This window comes from Stenella coeruleoalba, assembly GCF_951394435.1.
Source record: "Stenella coeruleoalba genome assembly, chromosome: 5".
Classification (NCBI taxonomy): Eukaryota; Metazoa; Chordata; class Mammalia; order Artiodactyla; family Delphinidae; genus Stenella; species Stenella coeruleoalba.
In genome coordinates, this window is record NC_137150.1 from 98778539 (window position 1) to 98795214 (window position 16676).

Sequence of the window (16676 nt, forward strand, 5' to 3'; positions counted from 1 at the left end):
CTGGGTGTAGAAACTCCTCCCCTCCCCCAGCCGCCCCTCAGAGGTGCCGGCCTGTAGGTCCATCCTTTACTCTTGCTGCCTCTTCCCTCCCCCCACTCCTTCAGGACCTGCGTGGCTGGAGGGGGCCTCGGTGGGCAGAGGATCAGGCCCAGGATCTCAGCAGGTTCCTGGGGCCCCAGGTGGGCAGGGGAAACCTGGCTATGCTCCCTTTTGATCCTCTGTCCTCCCAATGGTCCCGCAATTTCCCCCTTCGGGCGTGGGAATCCCTTCTCCTCCCCCAGCTACCCCTCAGGAGTGCCAGTCCCGTCCCGCCTCCACTTCTCCTCCCCCTTTACTCCCTCCATGCTCCATGTCCTACCCAGTCGCTGGGGGTTCCTCCCGTACCCTAGGTGTCCATGGTACCCTACCAGTGCCTGGTAGGTGCCCTAGTCGACAGGGAATGTGGACGCAAATTCCGCGTCCTCCTAGTCCGCCATCTTGCCTGCACCCCCTCCTTACATATTTTTGAATAAGATATGCAAATACTTTAAGGAATTTGTTAGGCACTAACATCTTAAGTCATTAAAATAGTAGGACAATTATAAATGCAAAAAACTTTGAACACTAGTCAACACGTAGCAACATCTAACCTGTACAATTATGTGTTCTTTTAATGAAAAAAGAACACCTATTAGCATTTCTCTTTAACATTTTTGTCAGTGAATCTATGACTTTCTTATTTCTCAGGCTGTAGATAATTGGATTTAACAAAGGAATTATGACAGTGTAAAATAAAGAGTCCATCATATCTTGATCATCTGCTTGTGTGGATGCAGGGCACACATACATGAAGAGAAGAGGCCCATAGTATAAAGAGACACATAGGAGTTGGGCTCCACAGGTGGAGAAGGCCTTCCTTATGCCTTCTGCAGACTTCTTGTTTAAGACTGTAAAGAGAATAAGTGTGTAAGACACAAGAACAATGAAAATAGTGAACAACTGTATTGATCAGAGAAAATAAAAATCATCAGAAAGTTAATGGAAGGATCAGTACAGGAAATCTTAAATAATGGTATAATGTCACAGTAAAAGTGATGTACTATGATGGAATTGCAAAAAGTTAATCTGAATATGGCATGGAAAAGGCCACCTATAAATGACAAAACTAATAGCCAGATGCATAGCCTAGTCGTCATAATCACTGGATAGTGTAATGGTTTGCATGTGGCCACATAGCGATCATACGCCATTGTGGTCAGCAAAAAACATTCCATGGTTACAGATTGCAAGGGAAAAAAATTGTATCTTGCAATCAAAGAGAGAGATCATTTTGCTCTTGGCAAAGAAGTTGACCAGCATCTTGGGGGCCACTGTGGGTGATAACCAAGTATCTACAAAAGCCAAGCTCCCAAGGAATAAGTACATGGGAATGTGAAGGTGAGGGTCATTACAGATGAGAGCAATCAGACCACGGTTTCCCACATGGTGATGAGGTGTAGCATTAAGAACAGCAGGGACAAGAGGATTTGCCACTCTGGTTGGTATGTAAGTCCTGTGAGAGCAAACTCTTGTCAGCTCTGTTGCATTTTCCGTTTCCATATCCTTAGATGGCCTCTAAAATACAATGCAGTAAATGTAAAGTAACATTTATCAGAAGTTTAAAAAGAAGATTTGGTTAAGCTAATATAAATAGAACCATACACTAGACTCAATGCCATTTATTTTATTTACTCTTTAATACATGAAAAGTATTTCAGGAAATTGCTATATTGGAAAAATGTGATTATTTCAGTTCAAAATATGTATAGGAATAAACAGATTTAGAAGAAAAGAAAGAAATTCTGAACATGAGCAAATTTATGGGGAAGCTATTGAATGAGGTAGGGAAATTCTGTGTGTTTGACATGGATGCACATCAAAAAAATCTTAGAAAGGCCTGGATTATCAAACGAATTGAATGCCATGTGAATGATCTTCAATTTTATTCTTCAAGGAATAGGCAAGCACTGAAAACTTTTAAGATGTGGAGTGTCATCATCAGTTAGTTTTGAAATTAAATATTTGGTTGTAGAAATAGTCTGCAGGAAGCAGAATCTTGTGTCATGAATACTCTTCAGGAAGTTATAACACTTGTCCTGTAATTCCCGAACCAGATTACACATCCGAATTGTTTGGGGTAGTTTTCCATGCAAAACATTGGGTCTGAGGTACTACTGTAGAAATTGATTTAGTAGATCATGAATGTGGTCAAGTAATATGCATTTTTAAATGCTCCCAGTTGATTAAAATGTATGTGAGGTTCTTGGTTCATGTGTGATATGATTAGAATGATGAGGGAGACAAAGAGATCAAAATAAATTAGAATGTAGAGTCACTAAGACTTGGTGACAGATTAAATGTGAAGGAGTAATTAGTAAAGGAGAGAGAGTCACTCTCTTTAATGACTGGATAGGTAGTCATTAAAAATTGAGATTGAAGATGCAGTAGCTAGTTTTTGCAAGGAGCATCCTCTGAACATCCAGGTGAGATAAACTTAGCAGTATGATTCTACAAGTGCTTAATAGAAATAATGACTTGGGTATCATTGAGGTGGCTGAAAACATACTTATATATGGCTTATACATTGGACAGTGTGCATAAGGTAAAAAAAAAAAGAGGAAGGAATGAAAATAAACTTGAAGAAGTTACATTAAAGAGATTAAAAATGGATGTACATCATTTATTAGATGGTTCACATCTGATCCTCTTTTCTACCAAATGAGTCTTGGTGGCAGACTAAAGCTCTCAACCTCTCTAGAAGCCAAAGTTTCTGGAAACTATCTTTCCCATCCCCCTGGTACCTAGAATGAGGGGGCTTGATATAGGGTTAGCCCCAAAAAACTCATTTACACTCTATTTGGGATATGGAGAGGGGAGAAAGAGGTCAAATGTGGACAAAGAGAATTTTGGTTATAAAGTCAACCAAGGAAACAATATCATGACCCCAGAAAATCCTGTACCCATAGCAGTGGCATTGAGAGTGTGAATTGTGGCATTCAAGTTCAGCAGCAATGACAACAGGTCTTATTGAGCTAGAGATGGGACATGATTTTGGCTGTTGACTGTCTGACTTCTTTCTTTGTGTCCTGCCAATTTCTCTAGTGGATTTCCCCAACTTCCCTAACATTTCTATGTCCAAGCCAATTTTCATTCAATTAACTCATTTCATCTTGCAGCCAAGAGCTCTGGCTCACACAAAAGGAGAAAAGGAAAGACCAGAAAAAGCTACAGAGCAGAGTGTCAGAGAATCAGGAGGGAACTGGAAAGCTGAGTGTTGGGAACTTAAAGAGAGGAAAATACTCAAGAAGGACAAAGGAAAATACAGTGCCTAAAATGAAATAATTGCTCTGGTAGGATAAGGAGTGAATAGAGATCATTGTGTGTAGGAATTAAGAGAGTTTTTAGTGAGAGCAATTTCCATTTTGGGATAGAGTTGAGGTCGGAGAATAATGAGAAATGAAAAGGAAGCAAATGGCACAGCAGTGAGGAGAATGAAATAAAGTATATAAGTTGTGGACAACAGTTGACATTTGTTTACCACCGCCCATAGACAGATGCGATATTTTTCCTTATAGAACGATGTCATGAAAGTTTTCAAAAGAGAGAGAAGAGGTCATTGAGATGAGAGTGCATAGAGAAGTGGAATGGAAAATTTGTGTGGGTGACAAGGAACAACAAAAAACTGGAAGAGACAAACGAACATAGATGAATAAGTGTAGGAAAGACAAGCAAATAGAGAGAGGAAGTATCAGAGAAAGGCTGAAGATGAAATAAGGGGAAAGTCTCAGCGTTTGGAGGATAAATATCTGTCAACTCTGGCTTCAACAAAAGTTGTCAACACAGGGTCACCTTTCTTTTTCTTTTATTAAAAACTCCAAGTTTATTTTCCTATGGAATTTGTGTATTAATTAGAAACTTTCATTTTTTTTAGGTTTTTTAATTAAGAATTTTTTTAAACATCTTTATTGGAGTATAATTGCTTTACAATGGTGTGTTAAAAACTTTCATTTTAATTTTATTTTTTGCTCATAAATATACTAGCATGGCCTCAAAGTTCTTTTCATATATAAAAGATGCTTTATCTTTGTTATTACTATGATTAGAGCTGACTTTCTTTAGAAATCCTCCTGGTTTGCGATTAAAGCATTTGCTTCTCCACAAGTTTTATTAGTGGAATAAAATTGATTCAAAGACTGGGACTTAATACAGGCAATGTAAATAACCAGTGCCAATAACTGCAGTTGTTAAATGTATATTTATTTTGAGTGAACATCCTTCCATGCAATTTCAAATCACTAAACATTTTAAAAATTCTCAATTTGATGTGTGGGTACTTATTAAGTCATAAACCTGAGAAAAGCACTGGAGAAACATTTTCTTCATTTTTCTGTATATATATAGGTATATGTACATGTATGTATAACGAAATTATTGTCAGAAGTAGGTGAAAGAATAGAGAGGTTATTATTTAAGTGATTTAACTTAAAATTTAATCAGAGAATATGGTTAATTAAATCAAATAAATATTTTGAATGCAATTATCAGAAAGATTTCTTATGTAGAAAACATTGACCTAAATCCTTAAACTACTGTTCATTTGTTTAAAGTTCTAATTCACCAAAACTTATCCTATAGAGTCATTGTAAGTATGCTAACCAGATGGTTAAATATTTAAAGAGTACAATGTGTTCTTAGAGCTATTTTGCTCATCCAGATTTTACTCACAATAATAAAGCATGCAGATTATTCACTATTTGTTTTCCATTTTCAACTGGCTATTTTGGTATCTTGTAAATCAAATCAAAATTATTACAAATTTAACAGTATTTTAACTTTCTATGAAAAAATAATGAATATTACAAAAAGCATTCTCTCTTACCTATATCTGTTAGAAATTGTTGAGCTCCTTTCAGTGTTTGGCTTTCTGAAGTAGAAACTAATATAAGAGCACTGCAATGACAATAACACAGGTGACAATTCTTTGCACACTGATTCACTTTGGAGGCTTCATTATCCAAGCTCAGGAAAATGTTGTTTACATAAGTTTATATAAATTTGTGTTGAACACAAGAGTTAACCAATTGTATAACTGTGTGCTTTTGCCGGAAGAGGAAGGAGTGAAGAACTTAAATTCCCCTGATAGCACCCATGGATTACCTTTTGGACAAAGCTAAGCTGTTCTTCTGGGCATTGTGGGTTTGGACAGGTACAAGAAATCCAGGTTGCTGCATGGGACACCACAGTCTCTGAAATCATAAACGTCAGTCATTGCGGACAGTTCTGGTTTTAACAATAGAAATTACACTTTATGGCACTATTTTCAACCACAGAGGACACTTCTGACATGTTTTTGCAAACTCCAGTTTATCAATAAGTGTTGATGCTCTGAGTGCTTTGATCAGTATGGTCTTATCTGAGCTAATCACACATGATTTTAATGAGGCCTAATTTCTAGATTCCTGTCAAGACCCAACCCCAAGTCAATTTGTCCTACTCATGCAAACTGTAGCTCACGTTCCAGACCCATACCTAACTCCCAACTTTAAGCTGAAATCTGGTGAGAAATCTTACCAAGCAAACGTCTGGGGAAGGAGTAAAGGAAAAACAAAACAAAAGACCACAGTGGGAGACAACCTATAGCAGTGCTTCTCAAACTTTAATGCCTGTGAGTCTCCTGGAGATCTTGTTAAAAAGCGAATCCTGTTTCAGTAGATCAGTGGTGGGGCCTGAGCGTCTTCATTTCCAAGAGGTGATGCCTGTGAACAGGTGCCATCCACAGGGTCTTTATCATGGAGAGCCTAGATTATCAGAGAGCCTAGATAATTGGAGAAGCACAGCATGGTAAATGTAGCTGGCTTGCAAAGAGGGATGCAGAGAGGAGCCAGATGGGTCAGGGAGGCCAGCATATGGGGGTAACACAGGGCCTTGGAGGCCAGATCAGGGACTTTGTTCTATACCTTAATTTAAAGGAAAGCTATTGAGGGGTTTAGAAATGGTGGTACCATGATGATCAGATTTGCCTTTTTTGCATTAACAGAGAAAGTTATCAGTGTACATTTATTCAGAAAAATAAAACTTAACTTACTTATTTGTGGTATTTTGGTATGATATCTGAGTAACAAAAGAAAATGCTTAGCCTCCATTTGGGACTTGGATGACTAGATGGGGGAAAGCAAACAGCATCATTTTAGTAGATTGATTGATCAATTAATCTGCTTCCTTACAATTTTGCTGATGAAAGCCAAAGTAGAGGAGAAAATAACATAGAAGAGAAGAGTCCTGTGAAAAGTGCACAGAAGAGTGGAGTGGGGAGTATGATGTGCAGAGGTAGCTTCAACATAACCAACACTTGACTAAAATTTACTGCCCTCTTCAATTTTGTATAATTATCTCCTAACTTATTTGGTTGCCTCTCTCTGAGCGCAAAGGCCTGTATTACTGCTTCCACTCTGGGTAGTCTTTTCAATTTTGGTCATTTTAATAGGTAATATCTCATAGCACTTTCATTTGCATTTCCCTAGTAACTAATTTTATAAAGCATTTTTTTGCATCCTTCTTTGACATCTGTATATCTCTTTTGGTAAAGTGTTCAAGTATTTTACCCATTTTTAATTGGTTTAGTTGTTTTTTATTATGAATTTTGAGAGTGCTTCATATATCCTGGAAACAAGCCTTTTATCACACATATGATTTGTAAATATTATATCACACTAGTCTGTTACATGGATGACATTGTGCTGATTGGTCTTAGTGAGCAAGCAATAATATTTATTAGTTAGCCATTTGTAGGACAGAGGTGGAAAACAAATCTGACAAAATTTCAGGGGCCTTCTACTTCAGTGAAATTTCAAGGTGTCCAGTGATATAGGGCATGTCAAGAAAACCCTTCTAAGGTGAAGGATAAGTTGTTACACCTGACCCTTCCTGAAACCAAAAGAGAGGCACAACACATAATGTGCCCGTGTGGATTTTGGAGCAGTATTAGCATTATTTGGGTGTGTTACTCCAGCCCATTTACCAGCGGCTAGTTTTGAGTGGGTCTCAGAGCAAAAGAAGGTTTTGCAACATGTCTTGGCTTCTGTGCAAGCTGTTCTGCTCCTTGAACCATATCCAGCAGATCCAGTGGAGCCTGAAATGGCAGTGACAGATGCTTGGAGCCTTTAATAAGCCTCTAGAGGTTGATCACAGTGCAGGCCTTTAGAATTCTGAGCAAAGCACTGCCATCCTCTGTGGATAATGACTGTACTTTAGAGAAACAGCTGTTGGACTGCTAGTGAGCCTTGGTAAAACATGAACGTTTAACAATGGGCCACCAATTTGCCATGATACCAGAGCTGCCCTTGACACACTGGATGTTATTTGACCCACTAACCATAAAGTTCAGTGTGCACAGCAGCATTCCTTCATCGAATAGAAGTAGTAGACACTTGATCAAGGCAGGAACAGGTCCTGAAGGCACAAGTAAGTTACATGAAGAAGTGGTTCAAATGCTATTGGCCTCTACTCCTGCTGCAATGGCTTCTGTCTCCCAGCCTGGACCTGTGGTCCTATAGGGAATTCGCTATGATGAGTTGACAGAGAAGAGAAGACTGGGGCCTGATTTACAGATGGTTCTGCGTGGTGTGCAGGCACCATCATAAAGTGGACAGCTGTTGCATGACAACTCCTCTCTGTGACATTTAGGAAGGACAGTAGTGAAGGGAAAACCTTACAGCGGGCAGTCCTGCTTCCACCAGGACACACAACAATGCTTCCGTTGAGCTGAAAGTAGACTGCCCCTTGGTCCCTTTGGCTTTATGTTCCTTTGACTCATGAGACAAAGAAGTGAGTTACTGTGCTGGCTGAGGTGATTGATGGCAACTACCAAGAGGAAACTGGACTATTCCACAAAGAGGGTAAGGAAGAGTATGTCTGGAATACAGAAGATACCTCAGGCTATCTCTTAGCATTATCATTCCCATGGTTAAGGTCAATGGAAAACTTTAACAGGCCAAACCACATAGTAGTTCTAATGGCCCAGACTCTTCAGGAGTGAACCTTTGGCTTATTCCACAAGGTGAAGAACAATGACCACCTGAGTGAGGTGTTTGCTGGAGGCGAAGAGAATGCAGAATGGGTAGTGAAAGAAGTTAGTTAAAATACCAGCACCAATCACATGTCCAGTTACAGATATGAGGTGTAATTTGCCAAGAGATTTCCTTCTTAGTTTGATATGAAAACATTTGTGGGTGTGTATAGCAAACAGCTTTGTTTTCTTTCCACTCTTATTCCCTTATCATGAGACATAAGATGAGCTGACTTTATAGTATAATAATTGAGTGTTGTTCATTTGACATCTTAGTATTTGTATTACCAGATATCAAGGAGGATCAATAGTAAACATCACTCAAAGATTTTACCTCCTCTCCGGGGAAGAAGTAATACATTTTTGGTTGTACATAGCATAGTTGTATCATGTTAGGTGACCTTGCTATTATCATTATTTAGAAATAGAATAGTTTTAAGATATGTGTATGGGTGCTAAGTTGACAAAAGGTGAACCTGTAATGGTTAATTTTATGTGTCAACTGGTCCGTGAACTGTCTAGATATCTAATTAAACATTATTTGGGGGTGTTTCTGTGAGGAAGTTCCAAATTAGTGTGGAATTGGTGGACTCAGTAAAGCTGATGACTCTCTGCAGCGTAGCTGGGCATTAGCCAGTCTGGTGTGGGCTTGGATGGAACAAAGAGGCAGAGGAAGGTGGAATTCACTTTCTGTTTGACTGGTTAGCATTGATATTCTCCTGCCCTTGATGATCTGATTCTCAGGACTTCATACTCAGAAAGGAATCTATACAATTGGCCCTACTGCCTGAGACCTTTGAAAGTAGGACACTACTGTCCTCACTCTCCAGCTTGCAGAGGGAAAATCATGGAACCTCTCAGACTCCATATCATGTCAGCCAATATCTTATAATAAATGTCTTGGTATAAATATAGATAGATAGATAGATAAATAGATGATAGATAGATATATAGGGAGGTAGTGAGATAGAGAGATAGATTCTCCTGGTTCTGTTACTCTGGACAACCATGACTATAACCAAAACTCACTGTATGTTTAGTGAACATCTTGTTTTATCTTGCAAAGTGAGGGAAATATCATTATGTAACTGTTAGCTATGGCTCTAAATAAGTCTCACTATGAAGGTACCTTTTCAGAAGAGGTAAACGTCACGTACTACAGCATAAGGAATATTGTGTATATGAAGTTGTACTTGAAAGGGGTGATCTAAATGCTGATCTGGCTTGGTAATTAATTTTTCAAAAGGGACAGAGAACCCTCCCATTAACCATACTGAAATTAGACAATGTGGTTTTTATTGGCTATCATCACTATCAATCATGGTTCCTGAGAAAAAATTATTTAAAAATCCACAATAATTCATCCTTTGAAATAGATGCCCTATTTGCATCTTTCTGTCCAAAACTGAAAGGAAAGTATAAATAGAGGGTGCAAACTGTCAAAATATTTTCAGAGTGCTGTTTAAGTAGGGAATAGAGTATATGGAAACTCTGTTTCATCTGATATCAAAATATCCTAATACTATAACAATTTTGCTTCACTGATTACTTTAAAGCAGTGATTATCTTAGCTCAGGCTACTGTAACAGAATATCATAGACTGTGTTGCTTATACCACCAACATTTATTTCTTACATTCTGGAAGATGGGACGTTCAAGAACAAGGGGCCAGCAGATATTTATTGTACATGGTGAGAGATTGCTTCCTGGCCTAGTAGGCAGCAGCCTTCTCACTTGGCATTTGCAGGTTGAGTATTCCTGGGGGTGGTGGGGAGGAGTTAGTTCTCTTGCCTCTTTCTCTTCTTATAAGGGCACTAATACCATCATGAAAACCTGACCCTTATGATCTATTCCTACCCTAATTACCTCCTAAAGTCCTCATTCCAAATACCACCACATTAGGGGATTAGTGCTTCAATGTATGAATTTGGAGGGAAATCAACATTCAGTTCACAACAGTAGTTTGCTATGTATAGTCCCAAAACAACAGCATTAGCATGACTGAATTAGAAACTCTAATGATAATGCCCATCAGTCTGTGTTTTCATAAGCTCTCCAGGTGATTTTGATGCCCACTAAATTTTTCAAACCTTAGTTTTAAAAGACCAACAAAAAGAGCTAAAATGAAAGCCTATACCAGAGAGGTTTTGACACTTTCCTAATACTACATGTGCTAAGACTACATGCCAAGATTAGTCAACAAAACAGACTTTAGTTATACAGTTCTAATTTTGATTTATATTTGTTTGTTTTTGCCCAATCCTAGTTATGTTATTTCTTTGAACACAGTCTAGGATAAAATTATCAACAATCTCCTGAACAGTAGAAGTCTTACTTAGTAGAAGGTATTGGAAGGCAAAGAGAAAAAAACATATGCACATATACATAAAGAGAGATAATTTATTATATATTCTTTTCAATCTCCAGGTTAAGAAAATGAATGCAACTTCATAATAAAGAATATCTCAAGTATATTATTTGTATTTCCAACAAATGATCTAATCTAGCATCAGCAGTGTCCAGACAACTGGATGAACTTAGCAAAATTATATCATCCTTTAAATCTAAATGACCATTAAACAATACAGATTTAATTTCATAGTTTCTTTTTAAAGGAATCAGCAGAATATCTTGTCCAAAAATGTGGATTTTTCACAGGTGTATCTTTTACCTCTTTACCAACATACCATTGAAATGACAAAAAAATGTACAAATGAATAAATCTATAACAGAAGTGAATGGGATCCATCATTCGAGTAGGGATTTTGGTAATTTCTGGAAGGCATAAAGTAGTTGAGATTGTACTGAAGATCAATACAGAGCAGAGGAATCTGTAGACTAGACGTCTACAAGAGAAGGCTTCAAGGAAGTCTGCACTTCTGAGAGGCCTCCAACTGTCTATTCTGTACTCAGCAACCTAAATTAAGATGTGATGGGTTATACACCCTCTCATATACTCATAGCTTGACACCAGACTTCTCATTCAAAGAAAAATTCTGTAGGAAACAGTGCTAATGATGGCAGAAGAAATACATACCGCTGCCTATACTTTCAGTTAGTCTTTGGGTCATTACAATGTATGAAGAAGCAAAACGCTAAATAATTGAAGGAATCCATCTAAACAATGGAAACCTTATACAGTAATAAAAATCATTGAACTATGTACATATGCAATAACAATGATTCTTTTTTATTATTTTTAATTTTTTTAAATTGAAGCATAGGTGATTTACAATGTCATGTTAGTTTCAGATGTACAGTAAAGTGATTCAGTTATACATATATATGTATCTATTCTTTTTCAGATTCTTTTCCCCTATATGTTATTACAAAATATTGAGTAAAGTTCTCTGTGCTATACAGTAGGCCCCTGTTGGTTATCTATGTTATACATAATAGTGTGTATATGTTGATCCCAAACTCCTAACTTATCCCTCCACCACCTTCCCCTTTGGTAACCATAAGTTTATTCTCTATGTCTTTGGGCCTTTTGTATATAAGTTCATTTGTATCATTTTTTAAAAGATTCCATATATAAGCGATATCATACGATATTTGTGTTTCTCTGTCTGGCTTACTTCACTTAGTATGGTAATCTCTAGGTTCATGCACGTTCTGCAGATGGCATTATTTCATTCTTTTGTACGGCTGAGTAATATTCCACTGCATATATTATACCACATCTTCTTTATCCATTCATCCATTGATGGACATTTAAGTTGCTTCCATGTCTTGGCTATTGCTGCAATGAACATTGGGGTGCATGTATCATTTTAAGTCATGGTTTTCTCCAGATATATGCCCAGGAGTGGGATTGCAGGATCGTATGGTAGCTCTATTTTAATGAAACAGGATAAAAAGCCCAGAAATAAATCCACACACCTATGGTCAATTAATCTATGACAAAGGAAGCAATAATATACGATGGAGAAAAGACAGTCTCTTCAATAAGTGGCGCAGGGAAAACTGGTCAACTACATGTAAAACAATTAAATTAGAATATTCTCTAACACCATACACAAAAATAAACTCAAAATAGATTAAAGACCTAAATGTAAAACCAGTTACTATAAAACTCCTAAAGGAAAACATAGGCAGAACACTATTTGACATAAATCACAGCAATATTTTTTTGGATCCACCTCCTAGAGGAATTGAAATAACAAATAAACATATGGGACCTAATTAAACTTAAAAGCTTTTGCACAGCAAAGGAAACTATAAACAAACCAAAAAGACAACCTACAGTATGGGAGAAAATGTTTGCAAACAATGAGACTGACAAGGGTTTAATCTCCAAAATATACAAACAGCTCATATAGCAAAATATCAAACAAACAAACAACACAATCAAAAAATGGGCAGCAGACCTAAATAGACATTTCTCCAAAGAAATGGCCAAAAGGCACATGAAAATATGCTCAGCATCGCCAATTATTAGAGAAATGCAAATCAAAACTACAATGAGGTATCACCTCATACCAGTCAGAATGGCCGTCATCAAAATGTCTACAAATAATAAATGCTGGAGAGGGTGCAGAAAAAAAGGAACCCTCCTGCAATGTTGGTGGGAATGTAAATTGATACAGCCACTATGGAGAGCAGTATGGAGTTTCCTTAAAAAAAAAAAAAAGACTCTTTAGGGAGAAACAGTAAAAGCAACTGGAATGTGATGAATGCATTCCCTTTTTGGGACATAGGGGGATGTCTCAGAGGAGTAAAAAGAAGGCAGATGACCTGGTCTAATCTTGTGACTCGCACTTCCAGGAATATAGAGTAATGATTTTTGTTTTAAATAATTATATGTCTTGCATCTTTAAACCAAACCTCTGATTAAGCTTCTCCCTGATATTTTGTCATACTCTATCCCAGGAACCAATCCTACTGATAATATTTTCAATTGTCATGAAAGAAATTTAAGAAGGTGAGCTGGCATGCAGCAGCCATGCCAGGTCCAGTAATTTCCCTGGGCTCATTGCCGGGTTGAAAAAGAGTGATGCACTCTTACTGTATTCTATGTATGTGAGCTGTCAGATCATTTTAAGTTTATAAATATTTTGTGAATACTTATTTAGGAGCTCATGTGAGTAAGCCACTGTGCTATCTACTACAAAAGACAGAAGGATTTCTAAATTGTAATTTAAAAGAGTTTGTAGGCCAAAAATATTATTATACGAGGCCAAGTGTGACCAAGAAGAATAAATAAACTGCTAAACATTTGAGATGAGTGAGCATTCCTATTATCTTTGAGGTACACTGGAAAAACATCGCAGAAGTTGTAAAATTTGAGAGAGTCGTTGAGAAAATGATACCTTTTCAATTTTAAATGAAGATAGAGAAGTTGGGTGGGGAGGCTTCTCTGTGGAGAGACCTGTGTGAGCAAAAGCGTGAACCTGAGAGAGAGAGGTTTGTCCAGAAAGCTTTCAGTAACTCAGTTTGGGTATAGTGTAGAGTCCACAGGAGGATTGTGGAGAAAGAGCCTTCAGAGTTAAAGCAAGGTTTTATTTGAATGCTGGGATGAACATATGCAGGGTGAAATATGAAGAAAAAAAGAGAGAAGAAAGAAAGAAAAGAAGAAAGAAAGAGAGAAAGAAAAGAAAGAAAGAAAGAAAGAGAAAGAGAAAAAGAAAGAAGGAAGGAAAGAAAGAAAGAACAGAAAAAAAAGAAAGAAGAAAGGAAGGAAGGAAGGAGGGAGGGAGGGAGGAAGAAAGGAAGAAGTCTGTATATATAGATATATATGCGTATATATTTACTTGTATTTATATACCATATAATCTTAACATAAATGAAGAAATAATCATAATGCATATGTATGTATACAGCTCTAGATACATTTCCCATATATGTGAAAAATCTGGTAGCAATGACAATCTATTAAAAGTTATTGAAGAAAGATATCATGTAATCAGAGTCCAGTTTATAAAGGTTAATCCTGCAGGTATGTTTGGAAAGGAAAAAATATCAGCAGGATGGAAGGGGTAAATAACAGAGGTCGGTAGTTTTGAGGGTTAGGACCTGAGTGATATGGAATGTGTATGGAATTTAAGTGTCAGGAGAGGAAAGGCAAAATGGCTCTGAAAATGGATTGCTTATTATACTTAAATAGTATGGCATGTGAAGAGAGCAACCTTTCAAGGACTTTTAGAGCATGAAACAGCCAAATTCTTGCTCATTTTCAAGTATTTCTCAGCTACCCACTGGGAACTATGGCATCATATCATCTTAACATTATTTGAGCTTTGATAATATGCATTTAAAGCCCCTTGTTGTCAACAACACATTTGAATAACTTTTACATACTACTGATCTCTTTATCTTACAAGCTTCTTTCTTTTTTTTTTTTTTTTTTTTTTTTTTTTTTGCTGTACGCGGGCCTCTCACTGTTGTGGCCTCTCCCGTTGCGGAGCACAGGCTCTGGACGCACAGGCTCAGTGGCCATGGCTCACAGGCCCAGCCGCTCCGCGGCGTGTGGGATCTTCCCGGACCGGGGCACGAACCCGTGTCCCCTGCATCGGCAGGTGGACTCTCACAGTAAAAGTTATATATCATGTTGTAATTACAGAAGGTTAATCTGAATAAAAATCCTATATGAATAAAGGCATGTAGGACACCACCTACAAATGATGAGACGAACAGTCGCATACATAGTCTATTGGTCATAATCACTGGATAAATAAAGGGTTGCATATGGCCACATAGCGATCATATGCCATACTTGCCAAGAGAAAACATTCCGTGGTCTCACTGACTGTAAAGGGAAAAAATTGTACCATGCATTCAGAGAGAAATATCATCTTACTCTTGGCGGAGAAGTTGACCAGCATCTTGGGGGTCACTATGGATGATACTGAAGTATCCACAAAAGCCAAACTCCCAAGGAATAAGTACATGCGGGTGTGAAGTTGAGAGTCATTCCAGATGAGAGCAGTAAGACCAAGGTTCCCCACAGTGGTGTTGAGGTATATCACCAGGAATACCAGGAACCAGGGGATTTGCCACTCCTGTTGATATGAAAATCCTGAGAGAACAAACTCTGTCAGCAATGTTGCATTTTCCTTTTCCATATCTTCACTGGATGTCCCCTGAAATAAAATGCAATAAATATAAAAATAACATTCACTATGGATTTATGAATTGAAAACTTGTAAAGTGGAGTCGAAATCATACTCCTATCAGAATGCCCTTTTAATTTCATAAAATATCACTATATAAACTGGGGGATTTAAAGAAATGCCACTCAATATGATAATTTCAGTTCAAATAATGTGCAGAAATTAATAGATTTATATAAAAGAGACATTCTAACCATTTGCTAAATTTGTGGGGACCTGATAGAGTGTGGTAGGGAAATTCTGAGTCTGGGACATGGATTATTAGTCAAGGGAATAGATGTTTAAGGGATCTGGATTATAAAATGAATTGAATGCTACGTGAAGGATCATGAACTCTTTGCCTCAGGTAATATGTATATACTGAAAATTTTCAAGACAGGGAGAGGCCTCAGAAAGTATTTTAAATTAATTTTTTGTCAGCACAGAAAATAGGTGTCATGGAGGGAAAGCTGGAGTCAGGGATACTATTCAGGAGATATTGCTATTTATTGTCCAATGGTTTTCTAACCAGATTACACATCAGAATTGATTGTGGAGCTTTTTATGCAGAATATACATTGTGAGACATTACTGTAGAAATTAATTCAGTGGGTCAAGATTCAGTTCTAGGGATCTGTACTTTAAAAAAATGCTCCACAAATGCATGTGTAGTGCCTAGTCCGTTGGTGATATAACTTTGGTTGTCATGAGGAAGACAGAGAGATAGATGCAAAAGAATTCAAAATGCAGAGACACTAGGACCTTGTGACATTAGATGTGAAAGGGATGGTCAGTGAAGGAGAGAAGAGTCACTTGGTGACTGGCTAGATGGACAGCAAAAGTTGAAATCAAGATCTCAGCTGCAGTGGCCAGTTTGTGGAGAGAGCATCCTCTGAACATCAAGATGAGATGTACTTAGTAATATGAGTCTACAAATAGCTTAATAGAAATAATGTCTTAGGAGTTTTGGGGGTAGCTGAAGGCATATTTATTGATAACCTATCCATTGAAGAGTATGCATAAGAAGAAGAAGGGCACAGAAAGAAACTTGAGGAACTTATATTAAAGAGGTTACACAGTGGATACACAGCATATATTAGATAGCCAACATCTGATCCCCTTTTCTCCCACGTAGTCGTGGTGGCTGGCAGAGGGTATCACCCATTCAAGAAGCCAAAAGATGATAGCCATAATGACCTATATGGGAATAGAATCTAAAAAGAGTGGATATATGTATATTTATAACTGATTCACTTTTCTGTACAGCAGAAACTAACACAACATTGTAAACCAACTATACTCCAATAAAAAATTAATTAAAAAAAAAAGAAGCCAAAAAACTAGAAACTGACTTTCCCATTCCCCTTGCACATAGAGTGAGGGAACTTGACCTAGATTTGTCAAATCAAATCCACAAAACCTACATTTGGAATAAGAAGAGAGAGAGAAAAAAAATGTACCGGGACAAAAGAGAATACTGGTTGCAAAGACAGCAATATCAA

At 37.5% G+C, this 16676-nt stretch overlaps 1 protein-coding gene across 1 annotated transcript; it reads right to left on the bottom strand.

The window, feature by feature from the left end:
* Positions 1-624: 624 nt before the first annotated feature.
* Positions 625-15330, bottom strand: LOC307186391 (olfactory receptor 5H19-like; the record flags this gene model as incomplete). The annotated part of the gene is given in 4 exon segments (XM_079921442.1): positions 625-986; positions 989-1078; positions 14614-14757; positions 14760-15330. Coding segments are annotated over 4 exon segments (984 nt in total). The 5' UTR covers positions 15148-15330.
* Between the last annotated feature and the right edge of the window lie 1346 nt (positions 15331-16676).